Below are 19,671 nucleotides of genomic sequence, written 5' to 3'. Positions count from 1 at the left end.
AGCTCTTTTTTGATCCCATGGACTATTGCCTGCCAGCCTCCTTTGTCCTTGGGATTTCCCAGGCAAGAGTACTGGAGTGGGTACCATTCCCTTCTTCAAGGGATCTTCCCTACCCAGGGATCAAACCCGGGTCTCCTACATTGGCAGGCAGATTCTCTACCACTGAGCCATCAGGGAAGACCAATCATAGTTATTTTAAATTCTGTCTAATGATCACTTATGTGTTTGTTTCTGGTTTTGTTTCTTTCTCTTGGCTTTTGGTCATTTGGTACTGTTCTCTGGTTTGTCCTGTCAATTTAATTCAATGCTGGACATTGTGTATGAAAAGAATGGAGGCTTTAGATGAAGCCAAGTTTTTCTGGATAGGTTTTGATTTTTTTTTCCTAGCTCACATATAGCATATAGGCAGATTATCTTGATGCAGTGAAGGCTGAATATTTCTGATTTTTTTCTGATTCCCAAGGCATCTTTTTTTTTCCCCCTGAATAACTGGGTATTTATCGGGGCCCATTTTTCTTAAACTTTGATTCTCTCCTTAGCACTGTGAAACTGACAAAATCTCTTCTTAGTTTTTTTAGCCTCTTAGCAGATGCTTTCTGCTAGGTTTCTTGGAATGCAATGATTTGGCAAATTATTTAAGGGGGCATTGCGTGCAGAGAATTTTCCTTCTCTCTGGCACCCTGGCCTCTCAAGTACTATCTCACTTGGTTGCTTTCTCATGCTTCCTAATAGTTTGGTTTTTTTTTTCCCCCCTCCTGCTTAGCAGTTGTTCTTAGTAAGAAGGTTAATCAGTTACCAACTACTTCATCATAGCCAGAAGTGAAAGTATTCTTTCACATTTTAGTTTATAATTCACTTACATTTAAAATGTTATGAAATAGTTTGGACATATACAAAAGTATAAAGGAAAATATAATCAACACCATTCACTCAGTTTTACCAAACTGTTGAGACCACTGAAGATCCCCACCTGATCACATCCCCTCCTAGTTTACACTCTTCAGAGTTTGATGTTTCTCATCCCCTTGGGTTTTTTCTATATATTCAGGACACATGGATATTCACTGAGACAATATATAGAGCTTCTTTACATGGTGTTGTGTGACACATGGGCTTTCCTGGTGGCTCAGCAGTAAAGAACCCACCTGCAATGCAGGATCCGCAGGAGACTGGAGTTTGATCCCTGGGTGGGGAAGATCCCCTGGAGCAGGGCATGGCAACCCACTCCAGTATTCTTGCCTAGAGAATCCCATGGACAGAGGAGCCTGGTGGGCTACAGTCTGTGGAGTCAAAAAGAGTCAGGCATGACTGAAATGTCTCGAAAGTGTGACATAGATAGTGTTATTATGCCTGTGTTCTTTTCTAACTTACTTTTCTGTTTCTTCAGAAAGAGTCGTTTGCCTTTTTATTTTTTTTGGTTGGTTTTTTGTTTTTGTTTTTTCTGTAAGAGTCATTTGCTTTGTTGTGTGAAGCTATGATTCATTTTCACATTGGGTGATTACACCATAGTTTATCTTTCCATTCTTTTGCTGACGGAGATTTAGCTTGTTTCCGGTTTTTCAATATTTAAGTCAATGTTGTTGCAAACATTTCTGCCTCGGCTTCTTGTACACATGTGCCAGTGTTTCATCAGTAGTATACTTCACAGTGAAATTGCTGGATCTTAGGGCAAATATCTGTTCAAGTTTGTTGCTGCTGCTGCTACTAAGTTGCTTCAGTTGTGTCCGACTCTGTGCGACCCCATAGACGGCAGCCCACCAGGCTCCCCTGTCCCTGGGATTCTCCAGGCAAGAACACTGGAGTGGCTTGCCATTTCCTTCTCCAATGCAAGAAAGTGAAAAGTGAAAGTGAAGTCGCTCAGTCGTGTCCGACTCTTCGCGACCCCATGGACTGCAGCCCACCAGGCTCCTCCGTCCAAGGGATTTTCCAGGCAAGAGTACTGGAGTGGGGTGCCATTGCCTTCTCTGTAACCAGGGTGAGATGGTATCTATGTAGTTTTGATTTGCATTTCTCTAGTACTTAGAGATGTTGAGCATCTTTTTATGCCTGTTGGCCATCTGTATGTCTTCTTTGGAGAATTGTCTAGTTTTGCCCATTTTTTTTATCTTTTTGTGTTGTATGAGCTGTTTATATAGGAGGTTTAGTCACTAAGTCATGTCCGGCTCTTGCGACCCCACGGACTATAGCCCGCCAGGCTCCTCTGTCTATGGGATTCTCCAGGCAAGAATACTGGAGTGGGTTGCCATTTCCTTTCTCTGTTTCCTTCTCAAGTTTGTTAGACCATGCCAAACTGTTTTCCAGACCAGTTGTATTACTTTACATTTCCACTAGCCGTAAATGAGAGTTCCCATTACGCCACGTCCTCAGCAGCATGTGATATTGTCAGACTTTCAGTTTTTACTAATCTGATAAAATTTAAATGGCATGTTATTGCGGTTTTCATTTGCATTTCCCTGTTGACTGTGAAGTTAAGCACTTTGAATTCTCCATAGCACCTGCTTCCATCTGCCTTCCTCCCCCGAGTCTGCTCCACATCCCCAGACTCTCTTGAAATTTGGCCAACTTTTAGTCTGAATGACCACAACCTCAGAAATCATTCCTAGGCACTGGAGCCTTGTGGATAAGCTCTTCTTTAGGGCTCTATCCCATCCAGGACTGTGCTGTACTTCTGCATTTAGTGCCTGCAACAAAGATAAGAAAACAGAATCAGAGAGGCTAGGGACTTGCCCAGCGTCACACAGCTGGCACCTGGCAGATCTCAGCCTTCACTCCTTGTAGGAGGCTGCAGGGCACCCTCTGTCCTTCACTCAGGAAGCATACCTGCTGGTCTGGGTGCGCCTAGGGAGTAAGTAGCTGTTGCCCTCAGGAGTCCGCTGAGCAGGAAGCCCCGTAAAGGGATGGATTCAGGGCAGGAAGGGCCATGGGACTGGGAGGCCTTTGTACTCAGTGCTGTGGAAACCAGAGGAGATGACTTGAAGACTTCATCATTCAAGGCTGATGTTTCCCAGAACTTGAGTGGCTTGTTTTAGATGGTTTTAAATATCCCTGGACCCCCTAGTGAGAGAGTGAGACCCTTTTCAAATTTCTTTGGCTCCTCTGCTGTTGACGAGGTGGTGGTGGAGGGGGAGAATCTCAGTTTGATGCTAGTATGTCTTCAACACCTCTCTCTGATACTCTTTAATCTCCCTTTTTAAACAAAGGCAAACCAGATCTCCAACTCATCAGAGTCTTAAGCAAGGAAGAGTGTCTTGCTAAAACTCAATTTCTGTCTTTTGTTTTCCTTGTATTCAGGTTTTACATTTCATTGCATTTTGTTTCATGGTGAGTTGGTTAGTTTAAGAAACACATATACGATGCCTATTAACATGCCAGGCACTGTTCCAAATGCTCTAAAAACACTGACAACTCTCCCAAGAACTCTATGAGGTAGGTTATTAATATCTCTATTTTACAAATGAGGCCTCAGAGGCCCCGAGATGTTAAGTAAACTCTCCAAGGTCACACAGTGTATAATCAGCAGTGCCGAGGTTTAAACTGAGGCGGGCTGGTCCAAGTCTGTGTTTTAACCACCGTGGTGCATGCTGCCTCTCTGTTTCATACTAGTCACCTGTGGAAGGAGGGCTTCCCTGGTGGCTCAGTGGTAAAGAATCCTGCAATGCAGAAGTAAAGCCTGCAATGCAGAAGACGTGGGTTTGATCCCTGGGTTGGCATGATCCCCTGGAGGAGGGCACGGCAACCCACTCTAGTATTCTTGCCTGGAGAATCCCACGGACAGAGGAGCCTGGCAGGCTATAGTCCATAGGATTGCAAAGAGTTGGACATGACTGAAGCGAATGAGCATGCATGCATGTACCTATTGATGGTCTGATTTTCCATTTTGAGATGTTTATTGGAGCAAAAACTATGAGACCAGATAAAGAGAAACAGCAAGTAGATCACAGCACTGGTAAGAACCTTGAAGGCAGTAAGTGGCAGGAGTTCTAGAACATTCCAGCATAGCTTCATGGACACAGGGATGGAGCAGGTGGGTCATGAAGACTGAGTGAGTGGGGGGGGGCGTGGAAGATGTCTAAGAAGCAAACTCGGCACAGGAACTTGTCTCATGCAAAGGCAGGGAGGCATGAGGAGGCCTGGGATGCTGGGGACTGGTGAGTAATTCAGAGCAACTGGCCAGTAAGAGCAAGAATCCAGCCCCCTGGACAGCACGTTACGGTTCACGGAGCACTGCAGCATCTGCTTTCCCACTGACTCTTCTTAACTGCCAGGTGCTGTGTGCATTCCTGCCCCTAGTTTAGAGATGATAACTGAGGTCAGAGAGTTAGAAAACCAGAGAAAAGCTATTCTTTGCTCCAAGATGCTCTGGCCACAAATTTGGGGCTCTTTGTTCTGTTCTACTATGTCAGGTATCTTAGATAGCAAGCCACAAAAAAATAATTCTACCAAATAGGTGGGTGGAGTGGGGGGGGGTTGGTGTATGTTAAATCCAGGTGTGGACATCAGGTACAGCTGGATCCAGGCCCTCAAGTGCTGCCATGGGGACTCTGGATCTGTATTTCTCAGGATTGACATTTCTCTGAGATGACAGTGGAGAAGGAAATGGCAACCCACTCCAATATTCTTGCCTGGAGAATTCCATGGACAGAGGAGCCTGGCAGGCTACAGCCCATGGGGTTGCAGGAGTCGGACATGGCTTAGCAACTAAACCACCACCACCAAGAGATGACAAAGATAGCTACCAGATATTAGCAGGCACCCAAAAGATTACCTCTTAATAGAGTTCTAGAAGAAATTCCAAGATGGCTCTCGTTGGCCTTGCCTGGGTTGGTTTCTGTGTCTGATCCCCTCACTTGACCAGGTGGGTGGAGTGCTTTATTGGTCAGAGCTGGATTAGGTGCACACCCTGGTTCAAGTCAGCTTCAGTTGGAGGGGCTGTTCGTAAAAGGGGAAGAGATGCCTGGAAGACAGAAGCAGCAGAAACATCCTCTCCTTCCCCAGGGGCTTGTTTGTCATTGGTGCAAAGCTGAGGAATGAGGGACCTTGAAACTGACAAGGAATCTTGTGCTTTTTCCTGTGGCCCCAGATGGAGCCGCTGGGAGCGATGTGGACAGAGCCATGCCAGGCCCTGTGCTGAGGCTGGAGTCAGAGATGTGGACACATCAGTGAGGGGCAGATGCACACTCCATCTTCTCTAATGGGAAGCAGGATCCCTAAAATGTGATGATCAGATTCCTCCAGGGCGTGGAGCCAGGCATGAGCAGAGCTCCTTAGAGCAGATTTAAATACTATCTGTGCCAACATTGTTTTATTTTAACAGTGATATTATTCATTTTAAAGTGTGTTGGGGAGGGAATTCCCTGGCGGTCTAGTGGTTAGGACTTGATGCTTTCCCTGCTGTGAGCCCTGGTTCAATCCCTGGTCAGGGAAATAAGATCCTGCAAGCCATGTAAGGAGGCCCCCAAAAAAGTGTATTGTGGAAAAAATGCACAACCATGAACATTATTGCTTAGGTTGAGGTTGGAGTTAAATTTTGAAGAGTTCATTTAGAGAAAATAAACAGTAGTATATATGATCTACAAATATGGCCAACTTTTTGAAAATGAGACATTTAAGAACCTCTTGGCTGGGTCGCTCAGGGAGTCTGTCCATTTCTGGTGCTCTAAAAGCCTGTATCCATCACTATTTCTTGAGCATTTACATGTCAGGGGCTCTGCCAGGGGCCCAGCAATTCTATAAATGGAGTCTTTGAATTCTTGAAGGCATCCTGGAAGCGGGCTTTACCACCTTTACTTATAAGGCTCAGAGAGGGGAAGTGTCCAGCCCAGAGTTCCACAGCTGAGCCTCTCTGTGACCTGCCACTGCTGCTTGGTGGCTTGTTAGGGAGTTCAGAGGAAGCTCTCCTGGGGGCCAGAGTAGGATCTGGGGAACCCAGGCTCAGGGATGGCATCCGGAAGAAGCCACACATGTGACCTGATCCCTGCGTGAGTCAGTCCTCTGGGCTTCAAATCCAGCTGCACCCCTGTCTCTGGGGTCAATCTGGGTGGGGTTCCTGGACCCACTGGTCTCTGACTGGTACCATCCCATGCAGGCACAGAACTGAGGGTGCAGCTGGCAAAGTGCCAGCCTGGTGAGTTGTCCCTCTGCCCAGGGTACCAAAGTCTGCTTTTCCTGGACAGGCTGACTCGGATCTCCAAAGAGGTCTCTTCTCAGTCTCACACAGATCAGGGTGAGTCTAGGGCAACTTCACGTGCTCAGGCTGGGTTCCCCGTTGCTTCCTGGTGGGCTCACCCAGGCAGGCTCTGTGGTCGAGTTATCGGGCTAAGCATATCTTAGTATTAGGCAGTGATCTCCTTTGTGGTCTAATCTTGGATTTGTTATTCAGTGAGAAGCCAATTCAGGGAAACCTGGTGTGCTGCAGTCCATGGGGTCGCAAAGAGTTAGACACCACTGAACAACAGCAACAAGAAGCCAATTAATTGGGCTAACATCAACATGGGGATTTCATGGGAAGGAAACATCTCTGCTTATCAAATACAACTTTCCAAGCCACTCTCCCTTTTCTTATCTAGATGGATAAACACACACACATCCTGCTACAGCGACAGGTTTATTGGAATCTTTGAATAGCGAGCTCCTCCCCATTTCCATCCCCCTCTCACTTGTGACTGTGCTGGGTGCCCAGGAAGAAGGCGGGGGAGATGGGGGAGGGACCCCGGGAGGGCAAATTGGCCACTTCTAAGGGACAGGAACCCTTGGGAGCAGCCACAGGCTCCTCAAACACTTCCCCCCCTCCCCCAAAAAAAACCAATCCAAGGAACTGAGAGGCAAGTCTTCAAAAGGAGGGATGCGGACCAGAGTGGGGCAGTTCAGGGCCCTTTGGTCTCTGGATGCCAGGCTCACCCTCTCTCTGTGTGTCTCTTCCAGGCTTCGGGAGGCAGCATGCCGTGTGCCTGGGCTGCGACTTTGCTCCTGCTAATGCTCCAGGGAAGTAAGTAGCTGCCCCGAGGTCTGCAGGTGGGGAGCGGCCATGCTGGCCTTGTGGGTTGCAGGGCGGGGCTAGAGGGTCTGAGCCTATAGCATCTGTCCACTTACAGCTGACACAGGTGCAGTAGCCCTCTCTGCATCAACCAGAACCCATTCAACCAGCGAGCTCCACCATCTAGAAGTGGTTCACGCGAGTCCCACGTGATCCAGCCCACCGTCCTGGGTCTCCAGGTCTCACTGGCTGGGGAGGCTGGGTCTGGGGGAAGATGAAAGAGTTCATCCTTCATCTCCATGGCTCTCTGCCTTGGCCAGCTCCCAATTCTTGGAGGGAGGAAGTCCTGCCTGTGGTCTAACCTCAGTTTCTCCTCATCTCCTAGGAGATGGTTTTCAACAATCCCTGGGTTCACTGCTGGCACTGATATTCCCCAGAGATGTTAAGCCCTGAGCTGGGAGAGGCCAGGAGTTACACTTGGGGGCAGAGTCGGGGCTGAGAGATCCAGGAAGCCTGCTGGGAGGAGGCGGGACAGAGCACACAGGCTCAGATAGGGGCTGGACTGGGGGCAGGGTTGGGGGGGGGGGCAGGGCCCTCTGCCGCGGCTCTGCTGACTCATGGGCATTTCTCTCCGGTTTTTACCGAAAGACCCAGAGCTTCAAATAGCTCCGTCAGGAAACAGATGTCGGGCTCCTTTGTTTTTCCTTTCTGAGTGGTCAGCAGCCCGGCCTGGCACTAAAGGGCCTTTAGGTCACCTGCTGCCTCTCCCCACCTCGCGGGCATAAATTCCAAGCCCCTGCTGTGTCCCGGGCACCAATGGCACCCCACTCCAGTACTCTTGCCTGGAAAACCCCATGGGTGGGGGAGCCTGGTAGGCTGCAGTCCATGGGGTCGCGAAGAGTCGGACACGACTGAGCGACTTCACTTTCACTTTTCACTTTCATGCATTGGAGAAGGAAATGGCAACCGACTCCAGTGTTCTTGCCTGGAGAATCACAGGGGCAGCGGAGCCTGGTGGGCTGCCGTCTATGGGGTCGCACAGAGTCGGACACGACTGAAGCGACTTAGCAGCAGCAGCAGCAGCTGTGTCCCGGGCGCCGCCAAGCAGCCTGTGAAGTTCACGCAGCCCTGACGCCCAGTTCTCTGCTGAGGAAGCTAAGGCTCAGAGAGGGTGGGCGGCAGGTTCATGGCCACACAGGCAGGCAGTTGCGGAGCTGGGATCGGTTCCCAAAATCTGCCCGATTCCCATGGTCTTAACTGCTTTTACTGCGTAAGTGCCTCGTGCAGGCCGCGTGGGCTGCCCCAGCATGATAGCATCTAAATACCTCCACATGCACACACCCCCTCAAGAAGTCAGTGTCCAATAACAGGGCTCGGAGCTGTCCTGAGTCACGTGTCCACTTTCCTTGGTTCCCACTGCCTCCCACATGCTGTGATAACCCTGTGGGGTGGGGGTGGAGGGAGGGTGGCCCTGGGGCTCTCTGCCCAGGGCTCAGGATACTGACCAGGTGATGGGGTTTTTACTCCTTCTGGTCCCTGATGCCACCTCCATGCTAGTTTCTGGGACTGCTGTCCCCTCCTCAATGTTTCATTCCACATTCGAGACAAATCTTGTCCCTTGGTAAGGGCTTCCCAGGTGGTTCAGTGGTAAAGAACCCACCTGCCAATGCAGGAGACATATGGGTTTGATCCCTGGGTTGGGAAGATCCCCTGGAGGAGGAAATGGCAACCCACTCCAGTATTCTTGCCTGGGAAATCCCATGGACAGAGGAACCTGGCGGATATACAGTCCATGGGATCACAAAAAAGTTGGATATGATTTAGTGGCTGAACAACAGTAGCTGTCCCTTGGTGGCCTTAAGCCTCCAAGCTCTGGAGTCCTGAGAGAGAATAACCAGGATACGAACCCAGAGAGGACATGGCCACATGGGTTTGGGTCCTGCCCAAATCTGTCCTCTTTTCTCCACAAATTATCTGAACTCGCCCTTCTGTGCCCACCGACGGGCCCTATGTTCCTCCCCAAAGGATGCCTCCTCCTAGAACAGGATTGGTTTCCACATCTCAGATCCCTTGCTAATGCTGCCAGAAGCTTCTCAACTGTGCTAAGGATTCTGAGGCCACACCTGCTGGAAATAGTGCCGTGATCGATTAGCAATGTCTGCCATGTGTGCGGCTGTAAAGACCCAGCAGAGATTAGCTTCTGCCTTTCCTGGGTTTCATCAGCCCAGACCAAAGAGAGAGACAGGAGGCATAGCCCAGCCTCAGAGCCTCAGTATTCTCATCTGTAAAATGGTGGAAAGGAGAGTGAAAGTCGCTCAGTCGTGTCTGACTCTTTGCCTCTCCTATAGTCCATGGAATTCTCCAGGGCAGAATACTGGAGTGGGTAGCCTTTCCTTTCTCCAGGGGATCTTCCCAACCCAGGGATCGAACCCAGGTCTCCCACATTGCAGGCAGATTCTTTACCAGCTGAGCCACCAGGGAAGACTGTAAAATAGTGGTGGGATTAGAAATAAAAGCTGTTTCCAGCAACAATGTTCTTGGCTCCAAATCCAGCTTCTGAGCTAGACAGAGCCCTGGGAGGAATGTACTCCCACCCTCTGGATCTTCATTAGTCAAGGAAAAATAGGAAAAGGCCACTAAGAATGAATCCGCTTAAAAGGGGAACAGATTTCTGGTAAATAGTAGGGATGTGGGGGTGGGGGATAGCAGTGTTGGCACTTGATCTTACAAAACAAAACCGAGCTAAAACTCAAGTGGATTTTGTCAAACATTTACCAAAATTTAAATTGTGATTGGACCTATATTTTTAGAACCAAAGTGAAGCAATTGACATTGGATGTGGGCGAGTATGAAATCTTCCAACAAAATTGCCTGCAAGGGCCAGACCTGTGCCACTCTGGCGGTGGTGATGGTGCTTTGGGTAGTAGGATACATACATTTTGGCAAAAATATTCAAGGGCTTCTCAGTTTTCTGAAGGCTTCTTGCTCCCTCAGAGCACTTCCGGTCACCGAGGTCTTTGTCCTGTCTGAGACCAACTGCAGGGGAATAGAACGCTCCTCCTTGTCTCTCACTGGCTGTGTGAATCCCTCTCACGGGACACGCAGATGCATCTGGCATCTGGGGCATTCAGGATGCGCCACCTTGAGAGGAAGGCTGGCCAGGAGGGATGATGAGCTGGTGTCTGGACACGGGGCTTGTGGGGAGAGCCCATGGTGGGGACCTGCTTAGTTTAGGAATCTCATCCTCACAGCCAGCCTCAAAATTTTGGAGGGCTCAAAAACAGAATTCTCAGGTGGCAAGAACCCCCCTTGCCCCAGTCCTTCATCTCAGTGGCCCTTGAATCATCATATTCATCATGGCCCGCTTCCCCTCACCATCCAGCCCTCAAGGGGTTAGGAGGTGGCGATCCCTGCAGCCCCCACCCTACCCCCTCACCAAGGCCTCTGTCTCCCCTGACTCTCCAGCCTGGGGCTGCTCCAACCTCGTCTGCTACACCGATTACATCGAGACTATCACCTGCATCCTGGACACATGGGCCAGGCACCCCAACTCGCTCACCCTCACCTGGTAAGTGACTGGGCCTCACCAGCCCTGGGGATGATATTCAGGGTAGCCCTGGAGGGCTGGGATGAGGCAGGACCACCAGAGACCTTGGATTGAATTGGACCGACTGGGTGCCTGGCAGGTTTTGTTGTTGTACAGTCTTTGTGTCTGGCTTTTTTGCGATCCCATGGACTGTAGCCCACCAGTCTCCTCTGTCTGGATTTCCCAGGCAAGAATACTGCAGTGGGTTGCCATTTCCTTCTCCAGGGGATCTTCCCAACTCAGGGATCGAACTCACATCTCCTGCATTGGCGGGCAGATTCTTTACCACTGAACCACCAGGGAAGCCCTCCTAGCAGGTAGTTAAGCAGTTTAAAAATATCTACCGCTGCGTGCGGGTTCACTCAGCCCTTTCACAATGGCACTTGGTTTCATTGTGGGCTGAGAACATGATCTGGGACCATGAGCTACTGTCTGACTGTGGTCTAGGAATCAGTCTACCCATCTTACAGATGTTCACACAGGGCTCCTGAGACTTGTCCAGTAAGCAGGGCTACAGAGACCATACTCTTGCCCACACAGGCCTGACTGTGGGTTTGAGACTTCAGGATGACCAGACTCCCATGGCTGTCTTGAACACTGAATACATGCCCCACATCCAGCTATGCTTCACATGAATGATCATTTCTGAGTCTCACAGTTATTACTCCCATTTTACAAATGAGGACACTAGGGTTCAGAGAGGTTATGCAGTTTGCCCAAGGTCACACAGCCCGTGAATGGTGGAGCTCAGATTCAAACACGGGCAGTCTGACTCCAAGATCCGCGGGTCCCTATTAGTGCATAATGCTAAAGAAAACATTGTTCATTGCACTTGTTAAAGAATGGTAAGGTGTATTTTTTTCACTTTATGTTTTAAAACAGAATGAGGGGTTCATGCTTTTATTTTATTTATTTTTAAATTAAAAAAACATTGGCTGTGCTGGTTCTTTGTTGTGATGCATGGGCTTCTCTCTAGTTGCAGTGCACGGGCTCAGTTGCCTCATGGCAACTTAGTTCCCGGAGCAGGGATCAAACTCACGCCCCCTGCCCTGGAAGGAAGATTCTTAACCACTGGACGACCAAGGAAGTCCCAAGGCAGATTTTATTCAAGACCATCATGATAGGTGTAGGGGCCGGGGGTTTTGGTGTGGGGAAGAGAGATTGGTCTCAAACAGAATTCAACAAGGAAAACTGGGAATTTATAGCCAAGGAGAAGGACAGTGAATGGAAAAACACTAAGAGGAAACATCAGGGGTCGGAGGGAGTTCCAGATAAACTGACCTGAACTGATGGCAGCCCAGTATGATCAGACATCACCTGGGTAATGGCTCAGGATGAGGAAATTGACCAGTTGTGAAGGATGGACGATTCTGGCTAAGCTGAGTTAACAGGATCCTTGCTGAAATTAGCCAATGCCCCAAAGTCAGCACCTAGTTGAGGAGAGACTTCCAAGGAGCCTGAGCTGAGCCTGGTCAAGGAGAGTCTTTGTCAATATACTGCTCAGGATAGAAAACAGGTGGCTTTCATTCTGTCGTCACCAATTCGTTCGTTCATTCACTTACTTCTTCAGAACATATTTATTAAGCTCTTGCCAGACATTTGGAGGCACTGGGGGCTCAGTAGAGCCCAAGACTGACAAAGTCCCAGCTGTCGTGTAGCTGACACACTGCAGGGAAGACAGACAATAACCATGTAAACAGCCAACAGGATACATTCTGAGACTGCGTGCTTTAAAGTCCAGGAGTCTCGACCCTGGAGTAGAGAGTCAGCAACATGAGGGGAGAGCGGCTTTAGCCAGGGCAGTCCGGCCAGGCCTCTCTGGGTGAGGAGAAGGCAGTCAGGGAGCTGGGGAGAGGGCATTCCAGGCAGAGGGTAGTGCATGTGCCAAGGTCCTGAGGTGGGGACAGGCTGGTGAGTTTGAGGAATAGGGAGGAGGTCAGTGTGGCTGGAGCAGAGTAAGCCAGGCTAAGGTAGAACCACCAGGGAAAGAGGGGAGCGGTAGGTGGGGCCAGCTTTTATTTGTGTGGGTGGTGAGAAGCCACCTGAGGATTTTAGGCATGGAGGTGACAGGGAATTTTTAAAGGTCCCCCTGGATGCAGTCTAAGAGTCTTAGAGACCCCCTTTTTTTTCAGCAGAAGTTTCTATTCCAGCAAATACTTGGCAGAGAACTGAGTCCATGCCTCCATATTAGCCCTGGAGGGTGGTCATGTTCATAGCCTGAAGAGGTAGGTAGGGGAATAAATATCTGGTGAACTCCTATACATACTTCAAAACCCACTGTTTCTGCTCACTGGCAGTTAAAAAGCCAGAGCATTTTCCCCTAACTTTATACCAACAGCCTTCCTGAAGGCCACCCAAAGCAGGGGGTAAAGTTCATTTGGCTCTTATCTTGGCCCTGAGCACAAGCGCTTATTAGGTATGCATCAGATATTGGACAGAAAGTGGGCAAAAGGGAGACTTGAAATGCTTAGCTTCCTTCCTCTAGGACAGTGATACAGTTGATGGAACTGACAGGGCTATATTTAGGTTCAGTCCAGGAAAGAATGACCCAAATTTCCAAAGTCAAAAGCTATTGCTCTCAAATGGGGTTTCCCCAGTGGCTCAGTGGTAAAGAATCTACCTGCCAATGCAGGAGACATGGGTTTGATTCCTGGGTCAGGGAGATCCCCTGGAGGAGGGCATGGCAACCCACTCCAGTATTCTGGCCTGGAGAATCCCATGGACAGGAAAGCTTGGTGCGCTACAGTCCATAGGGTCGCAAAGAATCAGACACAACAGAAGCGACTGAGTACATGTGCATGCATGCTCTTAAGTGAGGTAGTGAGTTCCTGGTCCCCTGGAGGCATACAAGCCAAGCCTGGACACAGTCCATCAGGGCTGCTTCAGGGAAGGAATATCTTCCCTGGGAAAGCAGCAGTTGGACCAAGTAACCCCCCAGCCCCACCTCAAATCCCTCCCAGCACCAAGATTCTGGGCTTGGGCCCTGGCCCTGAGCCCTGAGCCCTGCTGGCTTCCAGCCATGACTGGCTGCTCTGTCTTTGAAGGCATGACACATATGGAGAACTGGAGGATGAAGTCACCTCCTGCAGCCTCCTCCGGTCCACCCACAACGCCACCCACGTGGAGTACACGTGCCACATGAATGTGTTCCGCCTCATGGCTGACGACTTCTTCAATGTAAGCATGACAGACCCATCCGGCAACTACTCCCAGGAGTGTGGCAGCTTTATAGTGGCTGCGAGCAGTGAGTATCCCTCAGCCCCCAGAGTTTAGGAGAATGCATGGTCACTGGGCTGGCCCCCCAGGCCCACCCTCTCCTTAGAGTTCTTTTTGCTATAGTGTGATGGGTTGATCAGTAGGTTTGAGTCTTAACCAAAGAGAGGCAGCAGGGTTATGGAAACGAGTTGGACTGGGACCCAGGACCTTGGCCTTCAGTTCTGGTTCAGCCCCTGCCTGTCTGTGACCTTGGACTGCTTCCCTATTTATAGAGTGAGGATTCCTTGAACCCTGACTCTTAGGGATTCAGTTCCCATGATGGGGGACATTGGGTCCCAAGAGAAAAACCTCGCTGAGTTTTCTCCCATTCATTGGCTCCTTGAGGCCCAGCATCTCCCTCCAGGCTGGCGGTAGGGGGGAATCCACAGGCAGAAGGGGCCCAATTGTCTCTCTGGAAGCAGTTGTCTCTCTGGGTCCAGAACCAGGTTGGGTCCAGGTGTGTCCGAAGTGGGATTTCCAGGGAGAGGGGGTGAGAGTCCCGTGCCCAGAGGCATGCAAACACAGACTGCTAAGAGAGTCCTGTCTTTCTCGGGAAGGCTCAGCCTCCACGGTTTGGCAGTTTCTGGCCCTGGATCCCCAACGGTGGGGCGTGGGGTGAGAAGGTGTGTGCCATTCACACCCTGGGGGTCTAGGTTTGGATCATTTCACTGTGGGTATCACACCACACAAAGTGTGAACGAAGCTTCACACACACCCAGACACACCCAGAGTCTCTCTCACATACACACATTCATAAATACACCCTCGAACACAGGCATGGGTGTCCCATCCCCCCTCAGCCTATCCAGCCTGGACACCTGCCCACATGCTCACTCCTACACGGGCACGCGTGCCCGCACGCTCTCTCAGCCACGCAGATCCAAGCGTGGCTAGTTCACAGAACAGGGGTGCCCTCCTGCCCCTCTGAGAGAGCCGGGCGGACAGCAAGCCTGCCCCTGCAGAGGAAAGGGACCTCTCCACTGCCCCCCACCTCACAGTGGGGCTCCAAGTCACTTTTCCCTCTGGTCCTGCCTCCCCTCCCTGCCAGGGTCTGAAGCCAGGCCTGTACCCAGATTTGGCAGGGGGCACTGTTCTCCCCTACGCCCAGACCCTTTTCTTCTCCTGGGCCCTGGACCCCTGTCCTTGACCCCATCCCTGATCCCCGGCTCTGGTCCACACCACCCAGCCCAGGACATACCAGAAAGTGGAAAACCAGGCCTCCATTGGCCTGGGGAAAAGAGGAGAGGATCTAGAAGCATTTCCAGTCCCAGGAGACAATGAAACTCCCCCTGCCCCCTACCACCTCCTGAGCATGTGCCTTCCCCCATCACAGTTCATGGTGCCGAGTTGTCCGCAGCTTCAGAGTTGCTGTTTGAAATCCCTGGCGGGGATGCACGTTGGTTTCACAACCATCTCTTGAGGGCCTACTGTGTGCCAGCTCTGTCCTAGGAGCTGTGGACATGGCATTGACTGGAGAACAAAACCTCTGTCCCAAGGAGCTAAGATTCCCCCAGACAGGGGCAGGTGGCAAGCAGGATCACAGAGCCCTAGAGGGCATGGTGTGGTGACTCAGATCTCTGCTCCTGCACTTTCCAGAAAATGTCCAGGAGATGACAGCATTCACATCACATCCCCAGGGCCCCTTCAGGCATCAAACTACTGCAGAGCAGCCCGGCAGGCACTCAGAGGTGGTAACTTCCATCATTAACATAATTTGTGCTAATTAATTAGCCTGATGCTAATTACAGTCTCTTGACTTCTCAAGGAAGCTGCAGTTAAAAGAACACAATGCCGTCATTTAGAACAGACATGGAGAACATGGGGGTCATTTAGAACAGACATGGAGAACATGTGGGTCTCGTTGGTTTTCTCCCTCTGGCCGCCGCCGGTCTGCATTCTTGCCCCGTTGAGGGGTAGCATCCCCCTTGAGACTGGGAGGGCTTGGTCTCCAAATCTGTGTCATCCATCTCTGTCCCCTGCCCAATTGGGTTGTGTTTGCAACCCAATCTCATCTAAATCTCCCGTTTCTCAGATGAGTAAACTAAAGCCAGGAGACGGGGTGCTTCACCCCAAGTCATTCAGGGTCACTAGGCTTCGTCTCATCAAGAATGGATCAGGCATAAGGGAATTTATTCCCATCACCGCATCCTTCTCAGCTGCTGCAAAATCTCATCCCATTTTTCTCTTTCTGGCTTTTTCCTGTAAGTCAAGCCATCTCCCCCTTTCAACGTGACCGTGAACTTCTCCGGATATTATAATGTCTCTTGGAGTTCCAGTTCCAGTTTCAGTCCCAGTGACCGTGTCTATGCACTGAAGGACAAACTTCAGTATGAGCTGCGGTACAGGAAGGTTGGAGAGCCCTGGGCTCAGGTGAGGCCCTCAGAGGACTGGGGTGGAGGGCATCGGGGGCGGGAGGGACGGGATGCACAGAACATCCAGACAGGAGGAGGGGCAGCCACAGGTGAGCCTGTAATTCACGGTCCAGAGTGGAAACCAAGGACTCGCCAGGGATGGACGCGCTCCCTGGCGCTCTCTCACTCCATGCTGCCTCGTCTCATTTTTCCCCGGGGTAGGAGACCCCTTAAAATCCCTTCCTTCCTGTCCCTGTGTCCTCTTCTATCAGCGTGCCAAAGAGGAAGGGATCGGCACCATCCCTGGTTCTATCTGAGGTCTAGTTCTGTCACAGTAGGAGAAGTTTCAGAAATGGGGCAGCCTGGAACTGTCCCATTATACTTAGAATGGCCACTGTTGGAGACTTCCAGAAGCATCGATAACCAAGGAAGTTCAGAGGGAACGTTGTTTCAAATGTGAAGGCTTCTGAAGGCGTTCTTTGTTTAGAGTGTTGAAGAGTTCCAGAATGGCCTGATGTTTAGAACAGTCACAGCTGAAGAGTTTTAGAACTATCCATCCTTTAGAATGGTCCCAGTTGAAGACTTTCATAAATGCCATTGTTCAGACTGTCCCCAGTGGAAGACTTGCGGAGGCATCAGTTGCTAAGATGCCTGTAGTTACAGATGCCCAGAAATGCCCACTATGGAAAATACCCACTGTTGACAAATTACAGAAGTGTCCAAGGTCTGGAATGCTGTCAGTTAAATATTCCCAGGAATGGTCACTGCTGCTCCTGGGACATTTCCAAGCCCAGCCAGGAAGGGTCCCCTGCCAGGCCTGTGAGTGGATGAGCTTGGATCAGAGAGAAACAGAACAGAGCACTATATCTTAGGGAGGCCACGACTCTGTGCTGCCCAGGCCGGAGTGTCCAGAACTCAGACTGGGGCTTGATTCTTGTGGAGAGGGTGGAGACTTTGTGGGAGAGACTCCACCCCTTTCGTGGGGGCTGGTGAAGGATGGTTCTGCTGGGGGTTGGCGGGGCTGGACTGGGGGTTCATGATGTGGTGCATCCTTTCCCTGTGCCAACAGAGTCCAGGGAGAAAGCTGATCTCAGAGGATTCCAGAAGCGTCTTTCTCCTCCCTTTGGAGTTCCACAGTGGGTCAAGCTACGAGCTGCAGGTGCGGGCAGGGCCCCAGCCCGGCTCCACCTTCCAGGGGACCTGGAGTGAATGGAGTGACCCAGTCGTCTTTCACACCCAGCCGGAAGGTAGATGTGAAACAGGGATGGGTGGATGGATTGACACCTACTCCTTGTACTAGATCTAGTGCGGCCACCCCGAGCCTGGCTGGAGGGTACCCACTGAGTCCTGCGCCAGCTGGTTGCCACTCCGTAGCATTTCTAGGGCCCCTGCTTGCCAAGCCCTGCATTGGGTGCTAGGCACGTCTCCCGGCAGGGCATTTGATCCCCCTAATACATCTGTGAAGTAGGAATTATTATGCCCATTTTGCGGATAAGAGAAGGGAGACTCCAAGAGATTAAAATCACTTGCCTGGGGTGGGGGTTGGACCCAGGTCCATCCCACTGTGAGGTAGCAGAAGCCTTCCCACCCTTTTCCCCGCCAGCCTGGACCCAGTGCCCCCCACCCACACCCGCGTGGCCTCTTATAAAAGTCAGTCAATGTCACCCAGCGTTTGCTTCCTTCCCAGAGAGAAAGGGAGACCTGTATCTTCACCTGGTTCCCATCCCGCTCATCCTGGTCTGCCTCATCTTTGTCTTCTTGGGCCTGAAGGTCCCTTGGAGGTGAGGCCAGGGCACAGGGAGGCAGGGAGGGATTCAGCCTGGGCCAGGATTTGGGGGACACCTCTAGGAGCTGGAGTGCCCAGGGCCTCCACTCCCCGACTCCTCCCCGCAGCCCCGTGGAGTTGAGGGTGGAGGAGGAGTCAGGGCTCAGAGCCGGGCAGCGTCAGCTCAGCACAGAGCAGGCAGCCCAGCCCTTGAACACTGTGCACCTTCAGGAGACTCGCTGCCCCATTTTACAGATGTGAAAATTGAGGCCTGGGGCAGAGGGGCGGAAGGGAGGGGCCCGAGTTGTGTCTTGGAGACACTGAGTCTCCCACAGGACACATTTGGGGTGCAGCTGAGCAGGAGGCCCTGCTGCCCTCTGGGAGGACTCACCTCGTCTCTACCTTCCCAGGCCGTGGGAAAAGGTATGGTTGCAGGTGTCCAGCCCAAAGCCCTTCTTCCAGCCCCTGTACGTGGGCCACAGCGGAGACTTCAAGGTGAGCATCCCCACCCTGTGATGAGCCCCTTGGAGCCTCTCGCCTTCTGGGAGCTTGCGTCTCCCCTCACACCTGGACCCCCCAGCCCCACCCTGCAGGTCGTGGGCACCCAGATCCCTGCCCAGCCCAGAGCCCGACTTCATTCTCTCCATCCACAAAGTGCAGGAAGGAGTTCCCGTGGAGCAGGAACACTGCAGATCCTGCAGCGTTTCTCAGGCCAAGGAATCAGACTGGGGCAGAGGGTGAGCTAGGTGGTCCCTTGAGCCTCAGACTGGCCTCCCAGTCCTTTCATAGAAACCCTTGCTCTGGAGGTGGGGAGGGAGCAGCTTCTGGGAAGGAAATGGCCCCACCTGCAAAATACATGGGGCCCCCACCCCCGCTGCCAGCACCCATGGGTTCTCTGTGCCCATTTACCGCCACCCACCCTCCCCACCCCCCACCCCCCCCCCCGCCGGAGGCGGCAGCCACCACAGAGAGGATGTGGTGATGGCGGGCGGGGCGGACAACCTGCTCCAGCCGAGCCTGAAAGTCAGGAGGTGCGATCTGCCGGCTGCCTGGCCATCAAGGAGCGCTGTCTCGCCTCCGCCCTTTCACCCGCGTAGCAGCCCCTGCGAGTGGGTGGCTGGGTGTTCCATTGTCCCAGGGGAGACACGAGGAGCCCAGAGGCTGAGGCTCAGAGACAGGCGGGGGCGGGGCCTAGGTTCCATCACGTTCAGCCAACCTTTCCTCTTTCCTCTGCCCTTTCTCTGAAGCTCAGCTCTCACGTCTATTCTGCGTTTGTTTTTACCAAGACTCATATAGCCCTCGCTGGTGCACTGGCTGCTCTGCTAGGAGCTCCACAGATGTTATTCAATGTATCATTTAATCCCCACAACCACTCTGTGGAGTGGGGACTGTTAGCGGGCCCATTTTACAGATGAGGAAGCTGAAGCACAGAGAGGCCAAGTAACTGGCCCAAGGCCACACAGCTGCGAAGTGACTTCCGATCAGGGGTGATGGGCCTCAGCAGGGTTCTGAGATGAGCTTTCTGACCAGGGAGCTCAAAACTGGGAGATTTTGGTTCTCAGGGATGTTCTCTGCCGACTGGATGGAGACCCTGTGTCATGAGGGGAACCCCTGGCAAGCAAGGGCAGAGAGACCCTTAAAGCTTAAGGATGGCTGCCTCAGTTCATCTTGCCCCGCAGCCCTTATCAGGAGATGCAGTTTTGATCCCTGGGTCAGGGAGATCCCCTGGAGAAGGAAATGG

At 51.6% G+C, this 19,671-nt stretch overlaps 1 protein-coding gene across 1 annotated transcript in view; it reads left to right on the top strand.

Annotated features, from left to right (window-relative positions):
- IL21R (interleukin 21 receptor) overlaps positions 1–19,671 on the top strand; it is a 35,836-nt gene that overhangs the window by 13,838 nt on the left and 2,327 nt on the right. Inside the window, exons 2-8 of the mRNA XM_086375207.1 lie at positions 6,922–6,985; positions 10,439–10,541; positions 13,604–13,803; positions 16,021–16,184; positions 17,235–17,412; positions 17,853–17,946; positions 18,341–18,425. Coding sequence (XP_086231333.1) covers positions 6,937–6,985; positions 10,439–10,541; positions 13,604–13,803; positions 16,021–16,184; positions 17,235–17,412; positions 17,853–17,946; positions 18,341–18,425 — 873 coding nt within the window. The 5' untranslated portion in view covers positions 6,922–6,936. The remainder of the gene's footprint in view (positions 1–6,921; positions 6,986–10,438; positions 10,542–13,603; positions 13,804–16,020; positions 16,185–17,234; positions 17,413–17,852; positions 17,947–18,340; positions 18,426–19,671) is intronic.

This window comes from Bos grunniens, chromosome 25 (assembly GCF_055505025.1).
Source record: "Bos grunniens cultivar Pamir isolate PY7600 chromosome 25, Bosgru_T2T1.0, whole genome shotgun sequence".
In the NCBI taxonomy this organism is placed as follows: domain Eukaryota; kingdom Metazoa; phylum Chordata; class Mammalia; order Artiodactyla; family Bovidae; genus Bos; species Bos grunniens.
Note: the sequence above shows the minus strand (reverse complement) of the source record. Positions and strands in the feature narration are given on the sequence as shown.